The 24,980-nt window shown below is 35.8% G+C and overlaps 1 protein-coding gene across 1 annotated transcript; it reads left to right on the forward strand.

Moving 5' to 3' along the window:
- The first annotated feature begins 275 nt into the window (after positions 1 to 275).
- Positions 276 to 23,716, forward strand: LOC114394444 (nuclear pore complex protein NUP214-like). The gene is made up of 17 exons (XM_028356020.1): positions 276 to 642; positions 737 to 945; positions 2,054 to 2,222; positions 2,393 to 2,539; positions 5,872 to 5,996; positions 6,521 to 6,633; positions 7,510 to 7,649; positions 12,104 to 12,269; positions 12,438 to 12,567; positions 12,681 to 13,451; positions 13,659 to 13,811; positions 16,345 to 16,402; positions 17,080 to 17,213; positions 17,291 to 17,415; positions 18,783 to 19,125; positions 21,141 to 21,333; positions 21,416 to 23,716. The coding sequence occupies exons 1-17, from the start codon at positions 447 to 449 to the stop codon at positions 23,440 to 23,442; spliced, it is 5,199 nt and encodes a 1,732-aa protein (XP_028211821.1). The 5' UTR covers positions 276 to 446; the 3' UTR covers positions 23,443 to 23,716.
- The last annotated feature ends 1,264 nt before the right edge of the window (positions 23,717 to 24,980 follow it).

The following is a 24,980-nucleotide window of genomic DNA, read 5'->3' on the forward strand; positions in this document are numbered from 1 at the left end:
CAAGTTTATAAAATGAATTAATTTAATTTTCAAATTATTTTAAATGGTTCTATTTGATTTTAAAATTAATTTATTCTTAAGAACTAAATTAAATCTTCTAAAAAATGAAAATCAACTAAATTATTTTTAAAAAATTTAAAAATCAAATAAAATATTTTAAAATTTAAAAATAATATTGAATCATTTAAAAATAATCTGAAAAATAAATTGATAATTAAATGAAAATAAAAAATTAGAGTAGAGTCATTATTTTTTTCAAACACTCTATAAGTTCGCACTGCGCATCTCCGCCCCCGCTTACCTTCACGGCACAGCATCCATCCTCGCTAGCCGTTCGTGGCCTTCCTCCCTTCTCTGCTTCACCTCCACACCGCGCCGTTCGGCTTTCAATACTGACTGATACCTTCATTCTCTGGCGCTGCAGCTTCGTTTAGCAGAAAGAAAAAATGAGTCCCTCGAAGAAGATCGAACCCGAAGAGGTCGAAGGAGAAATGATCAGCACCTCCGATTACTTCTTCGTGAAAGTTGGCGAGGCCCTTCCGTTGAAGTCCTCCGACTCCGTTTTCGACGCCGAAACCCTCCCCTCGCAGCCTCTTGCGCTCTCGGAACGCTTTCGCCTCACTTTCGTTGCTCATTCTTCAGGTCAAAATGAACTAAACTATTACGTGTTCAATTAATTAAAGTCGCCTTTGTGCTGAAACTGAATGTTGCTTTTTTGTTTGTTTCGGTGTTTTAGGTTTTTTCGTTGCAAAGACAAAGGACCTTATTGATTCCGCGAAGGAGCTTAAGGATAAGGGAAGTGGCTCTCCGGTGGAGCAACTGAGTCTCGTCGATGTTCCTGTTGGGAGGGTTCGCGCATTGGCTCTTTCCACCGATAATTCGACGCTTGCGGCTTCTGTCTCTGGCGACATTCGGTTTTACTCGGTTGAGAGCTTTCTCAATAAGGTACTTAAACCATAGTTTTTGTGGCTTTGCTGAGATTCTCGTGTTTTAGGTTTTCTTCAGTGACTTACTTTGTTGTTATTGTGCTGAATGTTGATGTAAATGAAAATTTCCTCCCTATGTGGCATCATGTTTTGTTGAAGTTATTAGCTTTCTAATTTGTTGAAATAGAGTTTATAAACATGAAGAGAAACAATTGAGATTAAGAAAAAATAAAAAAATCTGCAAAGGTGCTCAATCTCTACAAAATTTGGCATTGTTTGTATGTAAAACCAGCTCTAACACAGAGAAAAAGAAAAGAATAACTTGACTGAAATCTTTGCAAATGATTCCTCTTGACCATCCAACACACCAAAGTGTCACCAAGAAGGAAGCAGTAACCACTCACAGACCTCCTTGTATCCGGACATCCTCCCCAATCTGCATTGGCAAACCCAAGCAGTTGAATGGAAGAAGACCAAGGGAAAAATAATCCTTTGCCTGGACTTCCCTTTAGATACTTTAGCACCCTTTGTGCAGCATGATAATGCATCATAGTAGGTTGAGCAAGGAGTTGACTCAACTCTCAAACTTCATTGCTTATATCTGGTCATGTAGTTGTGAGATACAACAATCTGCGAATCAGTTATTGATACCCTGCTACATTCTCACAAGCTGGTCCATCATCTTGATATAAGCGAGAATGAGACTCAATTGGTGTGGACACTGGTTTACTACTTGATACTCCAGCATCTGCCAAAAGGTCTAGGCAATACTGCCTTTGACATAGGGAAATACCCTTAGAGAGGAATGTGCTACTTCAAGTCCTGGGGAGTATTTTAATACTTGACTGACAACTTTGCAAATGATTCCTCTTGACCATTCAATTGATAGCGATAAGTATATATAGGTACAAGAGAGAATGATTGCTGCTAACAGAATTTACAACAGAAAGCAAACCTATCTTACTTCCAGCTCATCACTAAACTAATTGTTCCAGCTCATCAGCTAACTAATTACAACAGTATACAATTCATAATAGTATGCTTTATATCTCTATCTAAAATACAATTTGTATGTTTGAAATATTTTAGGCCAAATTAACTTCAATATTTATATTCTTGTTGTTTAGGAAGTGAAGCAATCCTTTTCCTGTTCACTCAACGATTCAACCTTTGTCAAGGACATGCGCTGGATAACAACACCAAAACATTGTTATGTTGTTCTGTCAAACATTGGGAAACTATATTATGGAGACATTGGTTTTCCACTTAAACATGTGATGGACAATGTTGATGCTGGTATGCTTCGTTCTTGGTTTTCCACTTAAACATGTGATGGACAAAAGATGTTGGATTATGAATCAGTTCACTACATTATATATCTGTGCGCGTGTGTCTGTATATCATTGTTTTAGTTACTATTATTTTGTCATTCCCAATTACTTGTTTTAATTTGTTTCTTTGTGAAGTTGATTGGGGTTTGAAAGGTTCATTTGTTGCTGTGGCGAGTAAGAGTGTTCTAAGCATTCTATCGACTAAGTTTGAAGAAAGAGTTTCAATTTCACTATCCTTTAGATCATGGATTGGTGATTTTGCAGCAGATGGTAGCATAAAAGGTTTGCATTCTTTGTTTCATTTCTGTATATATGTGTGTGTGTATTGATAAACCTTAAATCCTAATTGTTGTATCAACATGGTAGCAGTCTTGGACCAAGGTGGAAGATACGAAGTGAATGATTTCCTTGAATATTCAAGAGATTTGGACTCTACTCCACTCTCTAACCTTGTATTTGGATCAGAAATTTCAAAATTTCAGGGAATTTAAAATGTCCAGAATTTGAATTGCTTTGATTTTAATTTCTTTCATTTTTTAAATGTTGTGTTTGGATAAATCAATTCAAATTTCTTCAATTTTAAATTTTTTGTTTGGATAGGGTAATTCAATTTTCTTCATATGCAAAATTTCAATTTTATATTTTAAATAGATGAAATTTTAATATTAAACTTTATAGAAAACAAACAATCTAATTTTGAAATATTAATAAAAAATATTTTTCAATTTTTAATAATTTAAAAATATAAAATATTAATAATTTTTGCTAGGGTTGTTTTGTCTGACCATAACCAACGATGTTTTTAAATTGACATCAACCAAAACTATTTTACGATCGACATCAAATAGGGTTTTTTTGTCAAAGTATGTCTGGAATATTTGTCAGCTGACGTTAGCCAGGACTATTTTTCGGCTAATGTTGGTTGAGTCTATTTTTCAACCGATGTTGGCTAGGTTTTTGTACCAATGTCGGCTAGGGTCTTTTCGAACGACATTGACCAAGGCTATTTTTAGCCAACGTTGGCCTAAAAAATCCTAGCAGGGGTTGACAAAAAAATCTACCCAATATCGGCTAAAAAATAGCTTGGTTGATGCCAACCAATAGAACCTACCCAATGTCGGCCTAAAAACATCATTGGTCAACGTTGGCCGAAAAATCCCTAGTCGAAGTTGGCTAAAAAATAGCCCTAACCAATGTCAGACAAAAAATCCTACCCAACATCGGCTATAAAATAACCTTGGCTGATGTTGGCTAAAAAATAACACTGAACGATGTCGACCGAAAAAACTCTAGTGGATGTCGATTGTAAGAATCTAGTCGATGTCGACTAAAAATAGTCATGTCCGATGTTGGTCAAAAATACCTAACTGGTGTTAGCAGAAAAAATCCTAGCCAACATCAACCAAAAAATCTAACTAATGTGGTTAAGAAATAGCTCTGGCTGATATCAGCCAGAAAATCCTAGTCGATGTCGGCAAAAAAATCCTAACGATGTTGGCTAAGAAAATCTAGTTGACATCAGCTAAAACACCCTAGCTAACATCAGTTGAAAAATAACCCTAGTCAATATTGACTAAAAAATAGTTTTGGCTGATGTTGGGTGGAAAAACCTAGCAGATGTCTACTCAAAAGTTAGTCATGACCAATGTCAATAGAATAAATCTAGCCAACATCGGCCAAAAAAATCATTGGTCAACATCAACTGAAAAAACCTAGATGACAGCGGCTAAAAAAATCCTTGACCGATGTCAGCAAAAAATTCCCATGATTGACGTTAGTGAGAAAACAACCCTAACCAACATCATCTATAAAAAATCTTAACTGATATCGGCAAAAATAACTTTGGTTGACATCATACAAAAAAATTCTGACCAAAAAATCTCGGTCAACGTTAGTGAAAAGCAGCTTATGTCAATGTCCATCGTAAAAACTTTGGTCACCCGTAGTTGTGAATGTTGAGCGAGAAAGAGTCGCGAACAAGAATGTGAGTTAGAGTGAGCATCTCTGAAAAAAGAATTTCAAATTCTATATTTTTTGAGAGAATTTGAAATCCCACTGTTTTAGTCAATCAAAATGATTCCTAAAAATACCAAAAATTAAATCTTCTTTCAAATATTTTATCCAAACAAGTTATTTTATCATGAATCCTTTTAAATTTCATGAAAAAATGAATGCCCCTGCTGAATTGCTCCATCCGAACACACTATAAAAGTCTAATCTTTTCCCAAATGACAAGCTGATCTTCCCTCTCAACCTCCCTCATATTTATAGGCTATCTACCTTAATTCCTTTTATTAGAGTATTATAAGGAGCTGCAGTTATTCAACTGCAGACTCAACTAGTTAGTATTAGTTTCTAACAGTTATTGGCAGCTGTTAGTTTAGTTAGTGGCAGTTATATGACTGCTGGGTTAATGATAATAATTCCTCTGACAGATCTGTCTATAAATACCTTTGTAATCTTTAGACACTGGGTTAATGATAATAATTCCACTCCTTACTTTCTCTCTATTCTTGGTTTAGAAATTTTATGATGGTATCTATAGCTTAGTTCAGTCATCAATGGCAGCAGAAACAAATTCTGTTCCCTCCTCTTCCGCTTTCCAAATTTTTTATCCGATCTTGAAGGTCCAGACCAAATCTACCTTGGTAATGGACAAGGTCTATCCATCAACTCTACTGGTTCTACTTTTATCTCTCCTACTAATCCTAGAATGTCTCTGTTTTTAAGTCAGCCTTTACATGTGCCTTCTATAACAAAAAATCTTATTATTGTCAGTAAATTTGCACTAGATAATTGTGTCTTTTTTGAGTTCCATCTGAACCATTGTCTTGTAAAATCACAGGTATCCAATGAGATCCTACTTCAAGGCTCACTCTTGGTCCTGATGGTTTGTATGTCTTTGCAAATCTGCAACTTCAAAGCTCAGCTGCTGTTTCAGCTTCTTGCTTTATTTCTAACACTAAATGATTTCAATTCTGATGTAAATACTGTTTCTACTGCAAGTACTTGTACTTGCACAGGTTCTAAAACTCTTTGACACCTTAGATTGGCCCATCCTAGTTCTAATGTCTTGAAACTTGTTCTTAATCACTTTCATTTCTTACTTTCTCTCTATTCCTAGTTTATAAACTTTATGACCTCTCTATCTTGACCCATCAAACTAACAGATATCAATGACCAATTAACTCTCTAAACATTAACAGATATTGGCAAGTAACAACTATCTAACATCATGACGGCTTTAGAAGAATTTCTATTAACTGACATGGGAAAGATTTGAAAATCATGCGCATGAAGTTTTTGCATGCTTGAACTTTTTAGTAATGATTGAAATTTTTTGGGGCTATTGGCACTCCCAATTGATAATTCACACTCCATTTGTACATTAATAAATTGTTAAATGTGAATAGACAAATAGCAATGTAGTTAATTAAGGTTCAACTTGAACCAGGAAAATTTAGCACATTGTTGGATATTGTAATTAAAAGTAGATAGTGGGGAGTGTGCAATGATAGTGTTATAGTCTCGCGTTTTTTTTTTTAATGTTTTAATAAGATGTTTTTATGTTATGCATTGCATATAATATAGTGTTTCTTTGACAATTGTACCAGTCGATTCTGTGAAGTGTGTTCGACCTGATTCTATTGTAATCGGATGTGTTCAACTCACTGAAGATGGCAAGGAGGAAAATTATGTTATCCAAGTTATTAGAAGTCAACTTGGTGAAATTAATGACGTAAGTGCAAAATCTTTGCATTTTTTTTTCATGAATTACTTTTTAATTCCCTGAATTATTTGGGGAATTTTAAATAGGTCCTTGTACTTTAAAAAGTTTGTGATTAGATCTCTAAGCTTATAAACTGTGAGAAAAAATTTCTGGATGTGCCCTAGTGTGTCATCAAAATGATTCACTCAACAAAAAAATTCCCAATCAACTAAATTATATCCACTCATAATCATCTTATTCCATTATGCAACAACTACTGGAATCCAAAAAGAAACATGTAATAAAGAAGCAAACTAGATTAGCGATTCTGCAGGCACGTGGATTTCCACTGCTCAGATAGTCAGATACTCAATATATTGGGGTAGGCTCTACAACATGTAATAATATTTTCTGTTATGTTGAATATGCATTGTGCTGCATCTTGTAAATGGTTTTGTTAATCAAATTCAAGAGTTAGGATGCTAGGGTAGCCCAAGAAAATTATAGTTCTTTGCTTTCATGTTGCACTAAATTCTAAATATTTTCTCATGCAGGGTTGTTCTGAATTAGTTGTTCAATCCTTCTGTGATATTTACCAAGGACTAATTGATGATATTGTACCCTTTGGAAGTGGGCCTTACCTTTTATTGGCATACTTAAAACAATGGTAAATCTTCTGCATTTCTTTTACTGATGTGTTCCCATCTCCTCATTAATCCATTTTTTTATTGGCTGGTTTTCTACCTTTTGCATGTTTTTACATCTTAGTTTGAAGGTTTTGTTCCTGTAAAGTTTGTGATGGTACCTTAAATAAATAGTGTCGATGTAAAGAGAAATAGGGGAATGACTGGGAATCAAGTCCCTGAGGGCATTAATTAAGAGTAAACGGAATAACTAAATACAGTTAAGTAGTTAGGTTAGTTAACAGGTGGAAGGAATATAAAAGTAGGAGGGGAATGAGGTGAGGGCTATTGTAGGAAAAGGAAATCAATTTTGGGGGAGAGTTCTGGGTCTCTTTCGTATCTGGAGATTGTTGGTGTCACCCTTAGTCATTCTGATATCACATTGCTACAAAAGTGGGATTAGGGTTTGATCAATAAAATTACAAATTTCTTTATAAGTTTCTTGTCTGGGTTTTACCAGTTTGCTGTCATAATTTTACCTTTAAGCATGCTTAAACTTTAATATATGTTACCCTGACATTGATTGATCTATATTGTCATATGAACAGCTGCCAACCATTCATTATTTATTCTATGACTTATCAGTTATTTTGCTGCATTTTTCATTCCATATTTCATTGCTAGCTTTAAAATTTTGAGCCTTGTTAGATTGTAACCTGATTATTCTTGACTCTAAGCATGTTCTTGGTAAGAAAATTTTGGTTGTCTTTTTTTGTTTGCTGCATGTTTAAAATTTGTTTACTGGTCGTCGACATTATCTTCCATGAATTTTATTAAATTTCTTTCCTGAGCAAAACTTGGAATGCGAACTGATGAATAATTTTGCTTTGTTTGTTTATTTATTTTCTTAATAACTACAGCCAACTTGCAATCAATGCCAACATGAAGAATACAGATCAGCACATTATGTTGCTTGGTTGGTCTGCAGATGAAGACAAGAGTGAAGCTGTAGTTATTGATATTGAGCGAGAAAATTGTGCTCCAAGAATTGAACTTCAAGGTACTTCAAGATTCCTATCAATATTTGTAGCGTGATTCACAATAAAACTGTGGTATCGTTTTATTTGATCAATGTAGCTGACTCCACTTAGTGGGAAAATGCTTAGTTGTTCATGTACTTGTAACATGCTTGGCAAGAAAATTCATTGATCTGAAAAGATGAAAATTACAAGGAATTTGGAGGACAGGGATCCTCTATTAATTAAAAAAAAAAACATCAAAACAAAATTGAGAATGCTAATCAGTGGGAAAGTGCAACATTTAATGTTAGCAATGCATTCCATGGTGACTTCCACCAATAAAAATCTTCTATCAAATGATTTCTTAATCAGAATTCTTAGGATACTTATTAGCAAGACCCAAACAAAAATAAGATAAGCAAGGAAAGGAGCAAAGCTTCCAAATCCCTCTGCAAATCTTTGGGTAAATCTACTTCAAAAATCACCAGCTTGTTTTACCCAAATCAGGTGCCTAGCCAAAGATGCCTCCATTGAATTTGCTATGAGTTCTTATGCTGCTGTTATTGGAAGGAGTGCAGATGTTTGCACTTATAAAGACTTAGGTTGCACTGATGGGTCCTCGGACAGATAAATGCATTTGTCTGTGGTATTGGCTTTGGACTCCTCAAATAACTTTTGATTTGGATCCATGGGACTATCAATGGGTCTATAGTTAATCATGCCTATCTCTTCCAAAATATCCAAAGCATATTTCCTCATTGAGAGAATAATGCCTTCCTTGGATTGAGACAAGGTTTCTTCGAAGAAGGTAACATCAGCTAACATGTAGTGTCTCCTGGTGGTTGGAGAGTAACATTTGTATCCCTTTTGAAGGTGGGAATAACCAAGAAACACACATTTGATAGCTCTTGCTGAGAGCTTGTCAAGACCTGGAGAAACATCATGAACAAAACATGTACATCCAAAGACCTTAGGAGACACATGATACAAGGGCTCATTAGGAAAGTGGATTGAGTGGGAAATTTAATTTTCAAGAGATGAAGAAGGCATCCTATTTATTAAAAAACAGGCAGTGAGGACTGCATCACCCCTATGGTGAACAGGAACATTTGCACTAAGTAACAATGTTCGTGCAGTCTCAACTAGATGTTTGTTTTTCCATTCAACTATTCCGTTTTGTTGTGGTGTGTGAGGACATGTGGGCTGATGTAAGATTCCCTGAAAGGACAAAAAGGAGGAAAGTTTTGAAGAGAAATACTCCTTGGCATTGTCACTTCTAAAAATTTTAATAATCTTTCCAAATTGATTTTTAATTTCATTGAAAAAAGACATGAATATAGACAAAAGTTCAGATCTATCTTTCATTAAATAAACCTGAGTACAGCGAGAGCATTCATCAATAAAGGTAACAAAATATTTAAAACTAAAAGATGTTAAACGGCATGGTTCCCAAATATCTAAATGAATGGTAAAAAAAGCCAAGTTGCATCTTTTTTCAGTTTGCTTTGGAAAAGATGACCTAAGACCAGTGGAGCCAACAGGCTGCTTCCTTCTTGAATTGTAGCCTGATGTCTATCCCTTTTGTTTACTTGGGTATCGCAATTGGGGCAAGCCCAAGGCGATGCCAGCTATGGGATCCTATTATCAACAAGTGTGAGAGAAAATTATCAAAGTGGAAGCAAAAACATTTGTCATTTGGGGGGAGGGTCACACTGATACAGTCCATCTTAATATCTATTCCCATCTACTTTTTCTCTTTTTTCAGGGTCCCTAGCAAAGTGGTGGACAAGCTGGTTAGATTACAGAGACGATTCTTGGATTAAGTGGGAAACGGTGTGCCGTTCTAAGGAAGAAGGGGGACTGGGCATCAAAGATATCAGAAACTTCAATCTTGCGCTGTTGGGAAAATGGAAATGGAGCCTATTCTACCACAATGGAGATTTATGGGCAAAGGTGCTAGAGTCAAAATATGGAGGTTGGAGGAGCTTGAATGTAGCATCTTCGGACCATACTGATTCCATTTGGTGGCGGGACCTAAAACAGGCCCTCCACCATCAACAGCTTGCAAGCGCTTTTCAGAATGGATTATCGTGGAGGGTTGGCTGCGGTGATAAGATAAAATTCTGGGAGGATAATTGGATTAATGATGACATATCTTTAGTAGCAAAGTATCCAAGACTATACTCCATTTCCAATCAGCACAACCAGGTCATACAACAACTGGGAGCTCACACAGATTCCGGGTGGGAATGAGACTTTAGGTGGAGGAGATCATTATTTGACAGCGAGGTTACCATTGCTGACAGTTTTTTAAATGATATTGAGGGCAAGACAGTACACCCATGTAAAAGAGATGAGTGGGTTTGGAAAGCGGAGCCAAGTGGCATTTATTCGACACAAAGCGCGTATAATCTGCTGCAGGGGGAAATCACAGAGGCCAGCGATGATGGAGTTTTTGCAGAGCTATGGAAATTAAAGATTCCAAAGAAAATTTCAGTATTTGCTTGGAGATTAATTCGTGATAGATTGCCAACAAAGATAAATTTGAGAAGACGACAGGTTGAGATGAGTGATTGCTTGTCTCCTTTCTGCAGGACCAGTGAGGAAACTGCAGGGCATTTATTTTTCCAGTGCAGTAAAATTATTCATATCTGGTGGGAGTCCTTATCTTGGGTTGACACCGTTGTGGCTCTACCAGAAAATCCCAGGTTGCATTTCCTTCAACATACACTTGGTAGGGCTGCTGGAATAGGGGTTACTAGATGGAGGTGTTGGTGGTTGGCTTTGACTTGGACAATTTGGAAGCAGAGGAACAACTTACTTTTCTCTAATGGCACACTCAATGCTAACAAATTGTTGGACGATGCATTGTTTCTGCTGTGGACTTGGCTCAGAAATCTTGAGCCACATTTTGTAATCCATTATAATCAATGGTCCTCTAATCTTAGAGAATGCTTTGCATAGGATATATTATGTATCTGGCTGTCAATTCATGGCCAATTTCTCAGTTTGGTTCCCTTTCAGACTGTCTCTAGTCTGATTTTGGAACCATTCTCTTGACAACCCTTACTTGTAATCTTTGTACCTCTGGTACTTCTATATATATATATATATATATATAATTATCTTTGCTGATAAAAAAAAACATGTTTGCCTAATTGTCAAGATTCACAATCTAACATTTGTACCTTGTTGAGATTTGGAACCATTATCTTAAACTTTGCTAGACTTGGGTGACCAAGACGATTATGCAAAAGCTTTGGAGATGAAGAAGCAAAACAAGACACAAAAGAGTTGGTTTCCAAATAGTAAAGGTCTCGTGATTCATGTCCTACACCAATCAGCCTGCCCGTATCGTGGTTCTGTATAACAAAGGAATCAACATCAAATTTTATTGAGGAATTTTAGGAATGAGTCAACTGACTTAAAAATTAGGTTATAAGGACAATTAGGAATATACAAGACCAAATTTAAATTCAACGAGGAAGAAAGAGGAGCTTGACCAATTCCTTGATGCAACTTTGGGCCCATTGGCTAATGTAATGAGGTGAGAAGATAGAGGAAAACAAGGAATTATTACTAGAAATGTGATCAGAGGCACCTAAATCAACTATCCATGGACCTTGACCTTCCACAGATTGAGAAATGCAGGCTGTTGAAACACTTGGTATTGAAGAGGATTGAGCTTGGCTGGTAGATTTCAGCCTCAGGTACTCCTGATATTCTTCATTAGAATTATTACCAGAATTGTGATTAGATGCACCTGAATCAACTATCCATGGACCTTGACCTTCCATAGATTGAGAAATGCAGGCTGTTGAAACATTTGGTATTGAAGAGGATTGAGCTTGGCTGCTAGATTTCAGCCAGAATATCGAGATTCAGCCTTTTCAGATGTAGATACATTTGCTGCCTTATCAGGCCAACCATGTAGGTCATAATATTTACTGAGCATGGTTTTCTTTTCCACAATAATAACACCACAGCTTACCATGACCACCAGTTTCGAAGTAATTTGAAGAATGTACAATAATCACCAGTAAGTAACACTTTGTATAGGACCCACAAAAAAACATTTGCATTTTGATTTGCATTATGTTTATTGTATCTTGATGATATTCTTAATTCTTATACTCAAAATACTACTGAAATTTGATCAGTTTGTTACATATAATGGGGTTGACTTACTAAGAGAGAGTATTGTTCATTATGAGGGTTGAGATGAGTAAATCTTGATCATTTGATCTTCTAAAAATGCTTACTGTCTGGAATGAAGTAATAACTCTTCCAAATTATTAGTCTGAGATTCAATTAAAATATACACCCCTTGTTTCTCTTGGATGCAACTGGCATACGCATCCTGAAGCATTGATATCATAAAATAATGCATGCTTATATATAGCAGCATCCTAATACTTATTGACTCTTTCTTGATCTATCTCTTGGATTGAGTTTGATATGCACTTAAACAAGTTTGTAAATCCACTTTTTCCAGAAAATGGTGATGACAATTTGCTCTTGGGGCTATGCATTGATAATGTTTCAATCTATCAAAAAGTTGGGGTTCAAATTGATGTGGAGGAAAGGACAGAGCTCTTACCACATTGTGTTCTTATATGCCTTACATTAGAGGGAAAACTCGTCATGTTCCATGTTGCTAGGTAAGTTTTTTGAAATTCACTTCTATTTCCATTAACAAGCTTCATTTGTTTGATTGCTTCAGATAAGAATATAAGTTGTTTTTTGGCAATATGGTGGTCTGAGATTTAATTTTCTCAACACGCTTTAAACTTTTCCATGTTCAAAAGTTGAATAGGTTTTATCTATAGCCTTGCAGGATGTAAAACTTCACCTGAGGTTGATTCTGTTCTGCACAATGATGAAGATACTTCTGTAAACCTTCCAGAGGATGAAGGTTGCACTCTTCCTCAGCGATTGCAGAAACAGGAATCAGATAAGGTGTTTTTGGTTCTTAATTTTAGGATATAAAAAGTAATAGGGTTATTCTATTGAATATTGATTGTTACTGTCTTCAGTTAATGACATTTCCAATAAAAACAAATTATGTGCAGACTTTTGAGGTTAGTGGGAATCTGACAGCCAAGCCCTCTGGTAATCCTCAACAAATAACACGTACTGACACCAACTACCCAGAAGTGGAATTAGTGGGAAATTCAGAGAGTCTAAAGTCTAATGTACAGCAAGTTGTTCCAGACGTAGATGCATTCCAAAATACAGGTAATCAAAATCCATTTCTTCCAGGCGAACAGCAAAAAAACTTGGGACAAAAGACCGCAACACTTGGAACTAGCATTGGTCCTTTAATGGTAAACAGTCATTCTGTTTCTTCTGGGTTGTCAAGTTATAACAATTTACAATCAACTACTAAGACTAGGGAGCTGTGGACTGCAAATAGCTCAAGGGATTCACAGAGAGCTTCTTTGCCGAGTGAAACATTTTCATTCCCAAAAAAGTATGATGTTTCTTCAATTTCAGCTTCAAGCTATGCTGATGGTGTTGGTTTTCAAAATAAAAAATATACCATGGGTGCTACAAATGTTCCTGGGAGCATGGGTGGAAAACCCGTTCTTGTACAGGATGTGAATGACGTATCTCCAGCCATTGATTCCGCCAGTAGGCTTGTTCAGAGTGGGGGACAACTATCTACCTTAGGAGCTGGTAATATGCAACCAATCTTGAATAGCAGCTCACATTTTTCATCTGATGGAAATACTGCAGCTATAAAGTCATCTGCTCGAAAGTTCCTTCCTTCTAATGAGCAGCATGGTACTCCATCCAAGCTTGGGATATTCAGTTCTGATTTATCAAAGCAGTTTGGCAATGTACTATTTCTGGAAATCTTTCATAGTTTCAACATATAAATGGTAGATCTTGTGCCTGTTTGAGGGCATTTATGATGAGGATATATTAATTTCTTGTTTTATCTAGTCATTTGTCCTGATTTTCCTGTCATGCATTTCTCTTCTCTGCTACTAAATTCTGCAAGGAGTCCTGATTGTGCTGCCCTTTTTTGCCTTTCTCTCTGCTAGATTAATGAGATGACTAAAGAATTGGATCTACTTTTGAAATCAATAGAAGAGGCTGGTGGCTTTAGAGATGCTTGCACAAGGTCACTACGAAGTTCAATTGAAGCAGTGGAGCAAGGCATGGATGCTCTGTCTAAAAAATGCAAAATACTGACGGTGATGTTTCTTTATTCATTTTGACCCTTTCATTTTATGTTAAAACTTTGGAGTTTTGGATAAATCTATTCCTTGTATAGGCTTGTTTTCCATTTTTCATGTAACTCGATTTATTTGTTCTAGTAGTTGTTGAGATTCCAATGATATATTGATCATTTTTTTTTATCTGCAAAAATAATATTATATATTAGATAAGTTTCAGTACAAGTCGTACTGTGATTTTTACCATCACCAATGAAGTCTCCCATGTTTAATTGATCATGTTTAATTTTTATTCATAATTTAGGTAATTAACATGTCTTTAACTGAGCCCCATGATGTCGTGCGACTCATGTAATTGACTTTGCCTAGCGGAATAAAGATTTTGGTGTTTAGGTGCTTAACTCAAATCATTCTATTCCTTGTAGACTTGTATTCCATCATTTATCCTTTTTCAGTGGTGACAATTTTGGCTAGAATTATTACTTTAGGAATCTTAATGATAGAAATACTCAAGTCGGGCAATTTATTTGGAAATCCAAAACTCCTTTCTAAAGTGAAATCTTGTCTGGACTGCAGTTCCAAATAGGATTCATACAAATGGTTTGCTGCATTTATCAAAACCTAAAACTAAAATAGACATTTCCCCAATATTTGTGTTATGTGTACAAACAACTCAATCAATTCTGCACATGTTTTCTAATTGTTCAATTGCCAAATCTTTGTCAAATAGACTATTTAGTGTTTGTGGGGGAAGACTGGGTTTTTCTGAATTCTCTAGAGATCTTCAATGATAAGGTTTATAGGGCTTGAAAGAAGAAAAGGGTCAAGGTTTTTGAAACTGTTTTCTGTTTGCTATTCTGTGGTGTTGGAGAAGGATCCTCGAATATCTCAAGGTGTTCTGATGTCTTCACTATTTTGGAATTGGATAAGATTCTTGCTTCTCTTTGGTGCTCAGCTCATGGTATTTTAAGGGAGTTTCTATTTTTTATCTGTAGAGTGAATGTGTTGCCAATGTCCATTGTTATTTTTTGAGTTTTTTTGTTTTTTGTTTTTGTAATTTCTTTTAAATTAGTTTCTGGTGAAAGAAATCTTGTCCCCCTGTCTGTTGTATTTCTTTCTTACTGAATTCCTTTTCCTATAAAAAGAGATTTATTTTAGTATTTTAATGACAATTTTTTAGTTATCATAAGATGTTCTCAATTCTCATTATAAAAGTTGTTATATAGGCTTTAGTGAATTTGCTCATGCACCTGTCAATTGGTGATGGAATTGTTTTATCATGTAATGAAAATAATGAATTTTTACTGATGAACCCTAAATCCCTAATTGATGTGCCAATGTGGTAGCAGCCTTAGGCTAGGGTTAGAAGATGCAAAATATTGATTTCAGTGAATATTCAGAAGATCAAGACTCTCCCCACTCTGTAATAGTGTAGTCCTTTTTCAATGGTTTTTCTCCCAACCTCCCCTCTTTATTTAGGCAATAATAATGTGTTATTTCTTCTACCCCTATAAAACCGCTAATGGGTATCTATTATTTGGAGTGCGATTTGGTGACCTACGTCTTGTCCTTTTTTGTATTTTTGGAACTTTGATTTAGTTGGTTGATTCCTTGGAATTTTTTCAATATTATTTTCTGGAAAAGATGTTGCTTTGCTATACTAGCAAAGACTACCACTTGGGGCTTAAGCCCCTATATTCCACCAAAAAAAAAACACAAAAGCAAACACTACCACTTACTGCTAAAAATCAGGCTAAAATTTATATTTGCCTATGCTATGTAGCGGTGATATCTTGATGTATGCTAGATATGGATATGTAAGCTCCTCAAATGTTCCCAGACTTATTTTCGTGTTTTCCATTTCTGTCCTTCCCTTAGACATACAATTTATTACCAGGAGGACTAATGAGGTATTTCAACATCTTTCTGTGCCATTCTATTATTTTAACGTTTTCTTGTTTACTTGCATAGTTATTTGTTTATCTAGAGTGTACTGGAATTTTCATAGTTTGCAACTGATTTATGTTTATGCCTTTTACTTGTGTGTTGTTATTCAGAGTTTATTTTGTTGTCATTATTTTCATTTGGTAGTGTCTTAACTGTGTTTAGGGTTTGGGGGGATCAAGTTACTCCAAAAGTAACTTTGAAAGAGTTACTCTCCATCCCCACCCTTCATTTTCTTTTAATCTGATGGATAAATATGAGTTACTTCTTTGAACCATTAGATTAAAAGAAAGTGAAGGATGAAGAGGAGGAATAACTCATTTAAAGTTACTCTTGGAGTAACTTGATCCCTCCCACACGCACACACATATTTATAGAGCTTAATATCTATGAACAGACGGTGTAAAATAATTTTATACTGTCATAATCACATATCGTCCTTTGAATTACTTTAAGATAATTATTTTACTTTTTACCATACATTGAATTGTGATTGAATGACTGTAAAATTTTTTACTTTTTACACTGTCAGTGAATAACCCTTTTTCTCTTATATATATAATACTAATTATACTAATATTCAAATTTTGGCCCCTTAACCTTTCAGTGCCAAGTGGATGAACATCATGAGGAAGTTCATTATCTTCTTAACAAGACAATACGTGGTAACCTTTATCTATCTATGAAATTCATTTTCATGGAGTAGTTAACAAATGAGATTATGTGGCGGCATCAATCCAGTAATATTAGTGTATCTATATTTTCATAAAAATGAAAATATTTTGAAGAAAAATTGTGAATGATTTCTCTTGAATTTTTTGTTTGGTCAGCATTTTTCACTGGCATAGCAGGTAAAATATCAAATATAATATACTTTCCAATTAGATTATACTTTTGGCCCATGAAAAATACATTAGTTTTTCACCAGGTTCCTGGAAATCAATCATTACTTTCTGTTGGGCCCTAAAAAGTTTTCCATCCAGTCTTTGAAGGAAGTTGGCAGCCATATTATCTATAAGCTTTATGCCTTGTCAAAAGAGTTGCTACCACATCCACATTTTCAATTATGGACTTGATGGTTCTGTCTGCTCTGCACTCGATTGTAAAATAACACAATAAAGTTCTGATATTAAAACTCATTTTACAGGGGCTCAAACTGTGCTTAAACCTCATTTTATCTTTTGCGGAAAGTAAAACAATAATTCTTTTGTTAGAAAAATTACATTATGTCATGAATCCGTGGCATCCCATTTTTCTTGTTTCATGCATTCTTTCCTTTTCTGGTCAATGGCAGATTCACTTTTCTCTGTTTGACCTAAATGGTTCTCTGTTTGGATTACAGCTATGGCAAGAAAAATATACATGGAAGGCATATATAAGCAAGCTTCTGATAGCCGATATTGGGACCTATGGAACAGGCAAAAGTTGAATTCAGAACTTGAGCTAAAGCGACAGCATATATTGAGTCTGAATCAGGTATTATGGGTTATAATTTGCCAACAAAGGATTTCTATGGCCTAGGGTTTAACAAGTTATCTCAATTCTTATTCCAGGACTTAACCTATCAGTTAATTGAATTGGAGAGGCATTTCAATGCCCTTGAACTAAATAAATTCAGTCAATATGGTGGTCGGTGCTTAGGTCATGGACCTTCCCAAAATAGATATGGACCTTCAAGGTACAGTAACTAGTAAATTTTATATAGTACTATACACTTTACATGTTCATGCAATTTCATTGGTAGAGATGTGGTTGGTTTTCATCTAGATCAATTGTCTTGTTGCCATTAGGTAATCTGTAGTATAGATCATTTACATTAATAGGAATTAGACAGAGATATTAAGTTGCCTCATGCATCACAACCATTTTTCTTTCTTTTACTATTCTCTTGATGTTTTTTTTATTTTATTATACTTCATTTCATCTATTTCCGTCTTACAATTTGAATGTAAATAAATTGAAATAGGGTAGTCACACATCTTGCAACTGAAACAAAGATGTACAGTGTTGTTCAACTAATGGTTGTTTCACAGGAATCTCTTTTCAACCTGTACAGAAATTGAGCAATTATGCTTCCTTTTTGCATTGTTACATGATGTTCTTTGTTTTCTTTGTTCCCTCATTTATTTCGTACCCCATTGCCCAGAGGCTCTTCGCTATGCGAAGGTATGGGGGAGGGATGTTGTACGCAGCCTTACCCTTGCATATGCAAAGAGGCTGTTTCCGGATTCGAATTCATGACCAACAAGTCACCAAGGCACAACTTTACCGCTGCACCAGGGCTCGCCCTCAATTTATTTAAATAAATTTTATGTTTGTTAAAACTTAGAAGAAAAACTCCCTTATGAGGGGTGAACCCACATGCACAACAACGGACGTAGAAAACACTGCTAAAAGGATGGCATGACAGAGGGCTAGGGAGGAAACATAGTTAATTAGTGTTATTAAATTGTGGTCATGACAGAACGGCATAGTGGGAAATGCCAAAAAATGCCATTAGATTAGCATCTTGTTATCGATTGCTTCTTGGCAGGTTCATGCTTCAAATGTGGACTACATTTTTCTAGGGGTATTTTAAAGATCTTACAAAAGTTGTTTTGAAAAAATAAACCATAGTTTGTGCCTTTTTTAATCTGAAATACCTGCACTGTTAATCTACTTGCCTCCCTTTTTGTATTTGCCTTGTCTAGCACACTCAAGTAGCTTCACGTCTCTCCCTCTGTTTATTTGTGTATCACCCAACTACACCACACAAATTAGGCACCATTACCAAGAAGCTACAAAATCCACCTGAAACCATAAGAGACCCACGCCATAATCCATGTTTGCATTTAGATTTTCTGTGATTTTGTGCATATGGCTTATCTAGTAGTGTTCCTCTTGAGGATTTAGAGACATTGAAGGGTGTTGTATTACATTGATAACAGATTTTCATTTCTGGTTGGTTTTTCTTTGGTTTGTGGAGTATTTTGTCTAGGTAGGTATTCACTTCTAGCTTTTCAAAAACTTATGTTTAACTAAACCATAGTTTCTCCCCCTTTGCAGACACACCCTGTCATTGCATAGCTTACATAATTCAGTCAGTTCACAACTTGTAGCTGCAGAGAATCTCTCTGAGTGCCTTTCAAAACAAATGGAAGCTTTGAGTTTAAAGTCTCAAACTGAGGAAAGAAAGAATGTGAAGGAGCTATTTGAAACAATAGGAATTCCATATGAAGCAGCTTTTGGCTCTCCAGACATGAAAGGTTTTATGAAGACTCCTCCCAGTAAGAAGACCTTATTTTCTGATTTGACTGCTAATAAAGATCAGTCTAGGAGAAATCAAGCCAGTGCAATGAAGAGTTTTGAACCAGAAACGGCTAGGAGGAGGAGAGACTCACTTGACCAGGTATTACTGTGTTTGCTTATGGGTTACTTCAGTTTTGCTCATACAATATGCCAAAGAATTGAGCAGACAGATTGGTTTGTACTGTTCAGTTGGTTGCTTGAACAAAGATTGTGTTAATGTATTTCTATTTTTCATCTGCTACTGTTGAATATCATAAACCAATGGAATCTTGAGTTTGATTATAATCATGCTGTCAAGATTTCTGCTAGTACATTTGATTTTTGTGTGTACATTTTTATGAATTGAAATAGTTATCTATCTACTAATTTAAAGGTGAGTGCTTGACATATTTGTACAAGTAACAGAATAATAATGCTGCTAAGAGAAAATAGTGGTGGGAAAAAGTAACAGAATGTAAACATTGGCAGTGACATGATGCAGAGGAGAATTCTGTAGTGATTGGAAAGAGAAAAGGAAACATGAATAAGGAGAAGGTGGGGAAAGTTGAGAGGCAATAAAAGAATTAGAGTGAATTGGTGTTTCTGGCCAAGGAGGCCAGAGTATCTGTATCAGCTTTGATTGTCATATCTCATCACTGTTTTCTACATTCTTGTGTTTGTAACTGGTTTTCTGGTTGTTGAGCAGTACTTTTTCCATGCAATTCTTTGGTGCATTTGGTTGGGAATGCATGCTAGAATTTTTATGGGTCAAGTGTTATTTCTAGTTCATTTGGGATTGAATAGTTCATGTTGCTTCTTTGTGTTGTTCTGCTAATGGTCCTTTTATGGAGTGTCTTCGATAGATGTACAAAGGGATTAGTGTGCCATGTTACATGTATCATGTTTAGTTTTTTGTTTTTTTCCTTTCATTCTTCGTTTAGCTTTTGAGGATTTCTTATCCTCGTGCATTTTCATATCTCCTTTCTTAAAAATCTGTTTATAAATGAAAAATTGAATACAAAAATCCTAATTTCCCTAATTTATCTACATAAAACAAAGAGTTTAATGTCTATGCTCTGATGGTGTAAAACAGTTTTACACTGTCATTCAATCACAAATTATTGTTTCAATTACTTTAAGATAATTATTTTAAAAGTAAAAAAATTTATCATGCATGGTGGATTGTGATTGAATGACTGTGTAAAACTTTTTACACTATAAGTGTCTAACTCTTTTTCTCTAAAACGAATCTAGACCTAACTAATTAGTTCAATACAATTGGGCAGTAAACTAAACTAGATTAATTACATATCTGAATCCGACTCTTCCTTTCCTCTTTTAAAATTTCTTTTTAACACCAAAAAGGGTTATGATCTAAAATAAAATTAAGTTCATTTGTAAGATATAATAAAAGAATAAAATGTAAATAAAGAAAATCTTGACACTAGTGCCAAAAGTAGCATTTAGTTTAATAACTGCCATTCCTTTCCAAAACAACTAAAACCTACGTCTACTTATCCTAGTTGGCTTAAGCTTATCCTAGTTGGCTTAAGCCAGGTCATGAATCCCACTTCTAGTTGAAAAGATTTAGTGTGATCCTAATGATTCCACCAAATTAGTAAATTACTAGATGAGAGATAATTATAAGGAAATGAAGCAATGGTCAATGAACTACTTCCTCTAGATTGATAACCAGAAGTCAACGGCATCTCTACTCTCAAGTAGTGTTTTTTTTTCCTCACTATTACTTTCCAAACTTCTCAAAAAACAAAACAGATTATGAAACTCAGGTGCATAACTGCATTGATTAAAAGAATGTATCTAATCTGTATTACCAACATACCAAAATTAAATTAAAGATATCATTCTACCTTACTGGTGGTATGTCCGTTGCTCAATATTATTTTGACTTCTATACAGTAAAAGTTAATTTGGGGCTTCCATGGATAATTGATTGAACACCAGAAACCTTTGATGTGAAAGATTTTTCTTGATTTTAGTGGTGGAAGAGGTTGGACCTGTATAAATTATCTAGGCATGGTTTTTGAAAGAATCTTTAGTCTCGTGTATGTATGGTTCTGATATATTGCTTCCATTAATGATTATGACTTGTGACATTTACCAAGTTTGACGCAGAGTTGGACCTGTTTTGAACCTCCCAAGACCATTGTTAAAAGGATGTTACTGCAAGAACTTCAAAAAGTGAATAGGAATGAATCATTATTTTCAATGAATAAAGATAAAAAGGTTTCCACATTGGAAGAATCTTCTCCTTGTCATATAGATGCCAGAATTCCTTCAATTGTCTTCCCAGCTTCTAATATTAAAGGCAAGCTGCTATCAGTTGTTGACCTGGTTTATAACTTATGGTTTACCATTTCTGACACTTCTCTTTATGAATATACTTGCAGCAAGCATTCTGGATTCTCATCTTGAACTTGAAGAGGTGTCAGAACACTCAAAGGCATTTATGCCTGCTGACAGCCTCCGAGCACCCACTCATGTTTCAGAGTCTAAGTCTAGTGTCTTGCAAAAAAACAATATTTTAACTATTCCCTCACAGCCTGCATTCCGTTTGTCACCTACAATGGTGCGTGGTCATTCCACAGAAACTAAAGATTTGGCAGCTGAAAAGTCTACTGTTCAAAAGTTTGATTTAATCTCTAATAGTGAAAATAAGCCTACTCTGCTTTGGAAAATGCCTCAAAACCCCTCAATCCCTACCTATTCAACCACAGAAACACCTTCAATGAAGATTAAATCCAGTGAAATGCCCTTTCCAAATAGTAAAATGACTATGGCTACAAGTTCCACAACCGGAGACAAACTTTCTAGTTCATTTACTCCTGAGTCCTGGGGAAAAGGCTTCCCTTCCTCTGGGTCACATTTATCCACTATTTCTGCACCCTCAACCTTCCTTGGAAAAGTTACCGAGTTCCATGTTGATAAAAGCTTGCCCAAAGAAAATATTTCTGCGGTGCCCACATTTGGTGGTTCATTTAAATCTCTATCATTTCCAACTATTAAAACATCACCCTCTCCATCGTCATCATCTGTCTCATCTGCAGCAGTGTCAGTGGCATCAAGCAGTTTGACTAGTTCAAACACCAGTACAGATTCTAATCGTGTCATGTCATCATCTTCAACATCAGCTTCTCTTCACTTATCTAATCAAGCACCTAAAGACACAGTGCCATCAATACCTAACCCACCTGGCTTGAAGTTAACCTTAGAGTCACTTAAGTCAGAGATTCCACCAGCTGCTGCACTTAAATCAGATATGCAACCAGCTGCTGTGTCTAATTCAAAGACTGTTTTAGATGCTTCTGCAGAAGTAGTCACTCGGCCAAATGAACCTTTAAATGGTGCATCTGAATTGAAGCTTGGACCCTCAAGAAATTTCAGTCCTACTATTGAACAACCTTCCAACAATACAACAAGTTTTGGTCTCAATGTTGTCTCAGTTTCTCAAGCAGCACAGCCTTCTGATGCTCCTTTGCAGCTTTCAACTTCTTTCCTTTCTTCTGCTAGTGTTTCAAACCGGAAAAATGAGGGTTTGGATTTTGGAATCTCACATGAGGATGAGATGGAGGAAGAAGCTCCTGAGACAAGTAACAACACAACTGAACTTAGTTTGGGAAGCTTTGGCGGGTTTGGGATTAGCTCAAGCCCCAACCCATCAATGCCTAAGACAAATCCTTTTGGGGGTTCATTTAATAATGTAGCAACAAGTTTACCAAGCTCTACAGTTACATTCTCTGTTCCTAGTGGAGAGTTGTTTAAACCAGCATCTTTTAATTTCTCAAGCCCCCAGTCATCTTCACCAACCCAGACAACAATTTCAGGTGCATTCTCTGGTGGCTTCAATGCTGTGGCAGCTGTTCCCGCACAAGCTCCAGGTGGGTTTGGGCAGCCAGCACAAATTGGATCAGGGCAACAGGTTCTTGGGTCAGTTCTCGGTGGTTTTGGACAATCAAGACAGCTTGGTAGTGGTTTTGCTGCTCCTAGTGGTTTCGGTGGTGGATTTGCTGGCGGTAGTTCTCCCAGTGGCTTTTCAAATACTGCAATTGGTGGAGGGTTTGCTGGCATCGCGTCCACAGGTCGAGGCTTTGGTAGTGTTGCATCCACCAGTAGTGGTGGATTTTCTGGAATTGCTTCTGGGGGTGGATTTGGTGGTGGTGCTGCCCCTGGTGGTGGTTTTGGTGCTGCTGCCCCTGGTGGTGGTTTTGGTGCTGCTGCCACCCCTGGTGGTGGTTTTGCTGGTGCTGCTGCCCCTGGTGGTGGTTTTGGTGCTGCTTCTTCTACTGGTGGATTTGCAGGAGCTGGTTCAGGTGGTGGTTTTGGAGCATTTAGCAGCCAAGGAAGTGGTGGTTTTGGTGCTTTTGGTTCAGGTGGAGGCAGTAAACCACCTGAGCTGTTCACACAGATGAGAAAGTAGTACAGTTAAAATGATTGGAAAGCTCAAGTTGAGTTTATATTGTGAAACTCCACATAGAAATTACACCCGTACTACGAGTACTATATCTTGTAGAAAAGAAACGAGATAATTTTACTGAACAATTGTGTTCTAGCTTTTTGCCGAGAAATGAATGAAATTTATAGTCATGGTTATGTTGAAATGATCACTAAAAAGGAAACTTGTTTTAAAATGTTTGGAATTGACAAATATCTGTTGGAAGTGGAGAACCACCTCAAGTTAAGTGGTTAATTCATACATAATAGTTTTTTCATATTTCCATAGAAAGATTTATTGTATATATATCATGTTTGATTGAATGAAAAGAAAATAGAGAAGGAAAAATGAGTAATATGTTTTTGTATGCTCATATTTGATTTGAAAAAAAAAGGTAGAAATAAAAAGTAGAGAGAATTGACATTTAGAAATATAAGTTTGGATTTTGTTCTTACAATTTTTTTTTTGTCTAATTTTTGTCTTTGTAAAATTATAATGTTTTACTTTTTGATCCTGAGTTAGGTTGAAATGAATTCAAACCTGTGTTTCATGCATGTTCACTAAAAAATGAACACATTTTTTTTCTTCTTTCTCATCCTCTTTCTCCGATTCCAACAATTCATGTCCTCCCTCTTGTCTTCAACCACAAATCATTCTCTATGTCGCTGACTAGCTTCCTCGACCATCCCTTCACCATTATCGTCGTAGAGAGCTAGTTAGGAGATGAAGAGAGACCCACCTCACCACTATCACATCCCGCCAACGTATGCATGCACTACCCAATCCCGTTGTCTTTGTGTTGCCATCACTCACCTATGACACCACCAAACCAACCAGATCAGCTCCATAAAATCATCATGTCCATCCAAATCCAAACCTAAACGCCCAAATCCAACATCCTCGCGTCATGTTGATTCCTCTTGGTTGGATCTGAACTATGCATGTTGCTCTTGCTTGAATGAGAAGCTTGAGGTTTGAATCGTGCTCAAATAGATCTGAATTATGCGACAATGTTGTTATCTTTCATTTTTTTTTTCAAACTTATGGGTTTTAACTTCTAGAAATTGCATTTTAAAATTTAAAAAAAAAATACCCTGTAGGTTTGGATAGGTTCAAAAATATCTAAACCTTGCTTTGAGACCAAAAGTAGCACATTGCAATTTTATAGGGATAAAGCTAGACGAAAAATTTTGCAGAACTAAATTAGAACTTTGGTAATTTTTAATGACGAAAAATTTATTTTAGCCAAAAATTTAAAGAAGTGTTACCCATCCCACTAAAGTTAATCCAAAATGAGCTAAGTATGTTTTTTTTTTTTTGGTATTGATGGCTAATGGCGAAATATGATAACATTTTTCTAGCTTAAATAAATATATTCTCCATTCTGCCTTAAGTATGTTTTTCAGTCTTACAATTTTTTGTTGTTTTAGTCTATGTAAATTCTATTTGTTTTGCTTTTTATCCTTGTTGTCAATATTCGCTTAAAAAAATGATGACATGACAAATGAAATAATAATATCATG

The sequence above is a fragment of the Glycine soja genome, chromosome 18 (assembly GCF_004193775.1).
Source record: "Glycine soja cultivar W05 chromosome 18, ASM419377v2, whole genome shotgun sequence".
Classification (NCBI taxonomy): Eukaryota; Viridiplantae; Streptophyta; class Magnoliopsida; order Fabales; family Fabaceae; genus Glycine; species Glycine soja.

Coding starts and splice junctions, on each gene's coding strand:
- LOC114394444 (XM_028356020.1), top strand. CDS start 447: ATGAGTCCCTCGAAGAAGATCGAACCCGAAGAGGTCGAAGGAGAAATG. Junction 6,634..7,509: donor TTGGCATACTTAAAACAATG/GTAAATCTTCTG, acceptor TAATAACTACAG/CCAACTTGCAATCAATGCCA. Junction 13,452..13,658: donor TATCAAAGCAGTTTGGCAAT/GTACTATTTCTG, acceptor TCTCTCTGCTAG/ATTAATGAGATGACTAAAGA.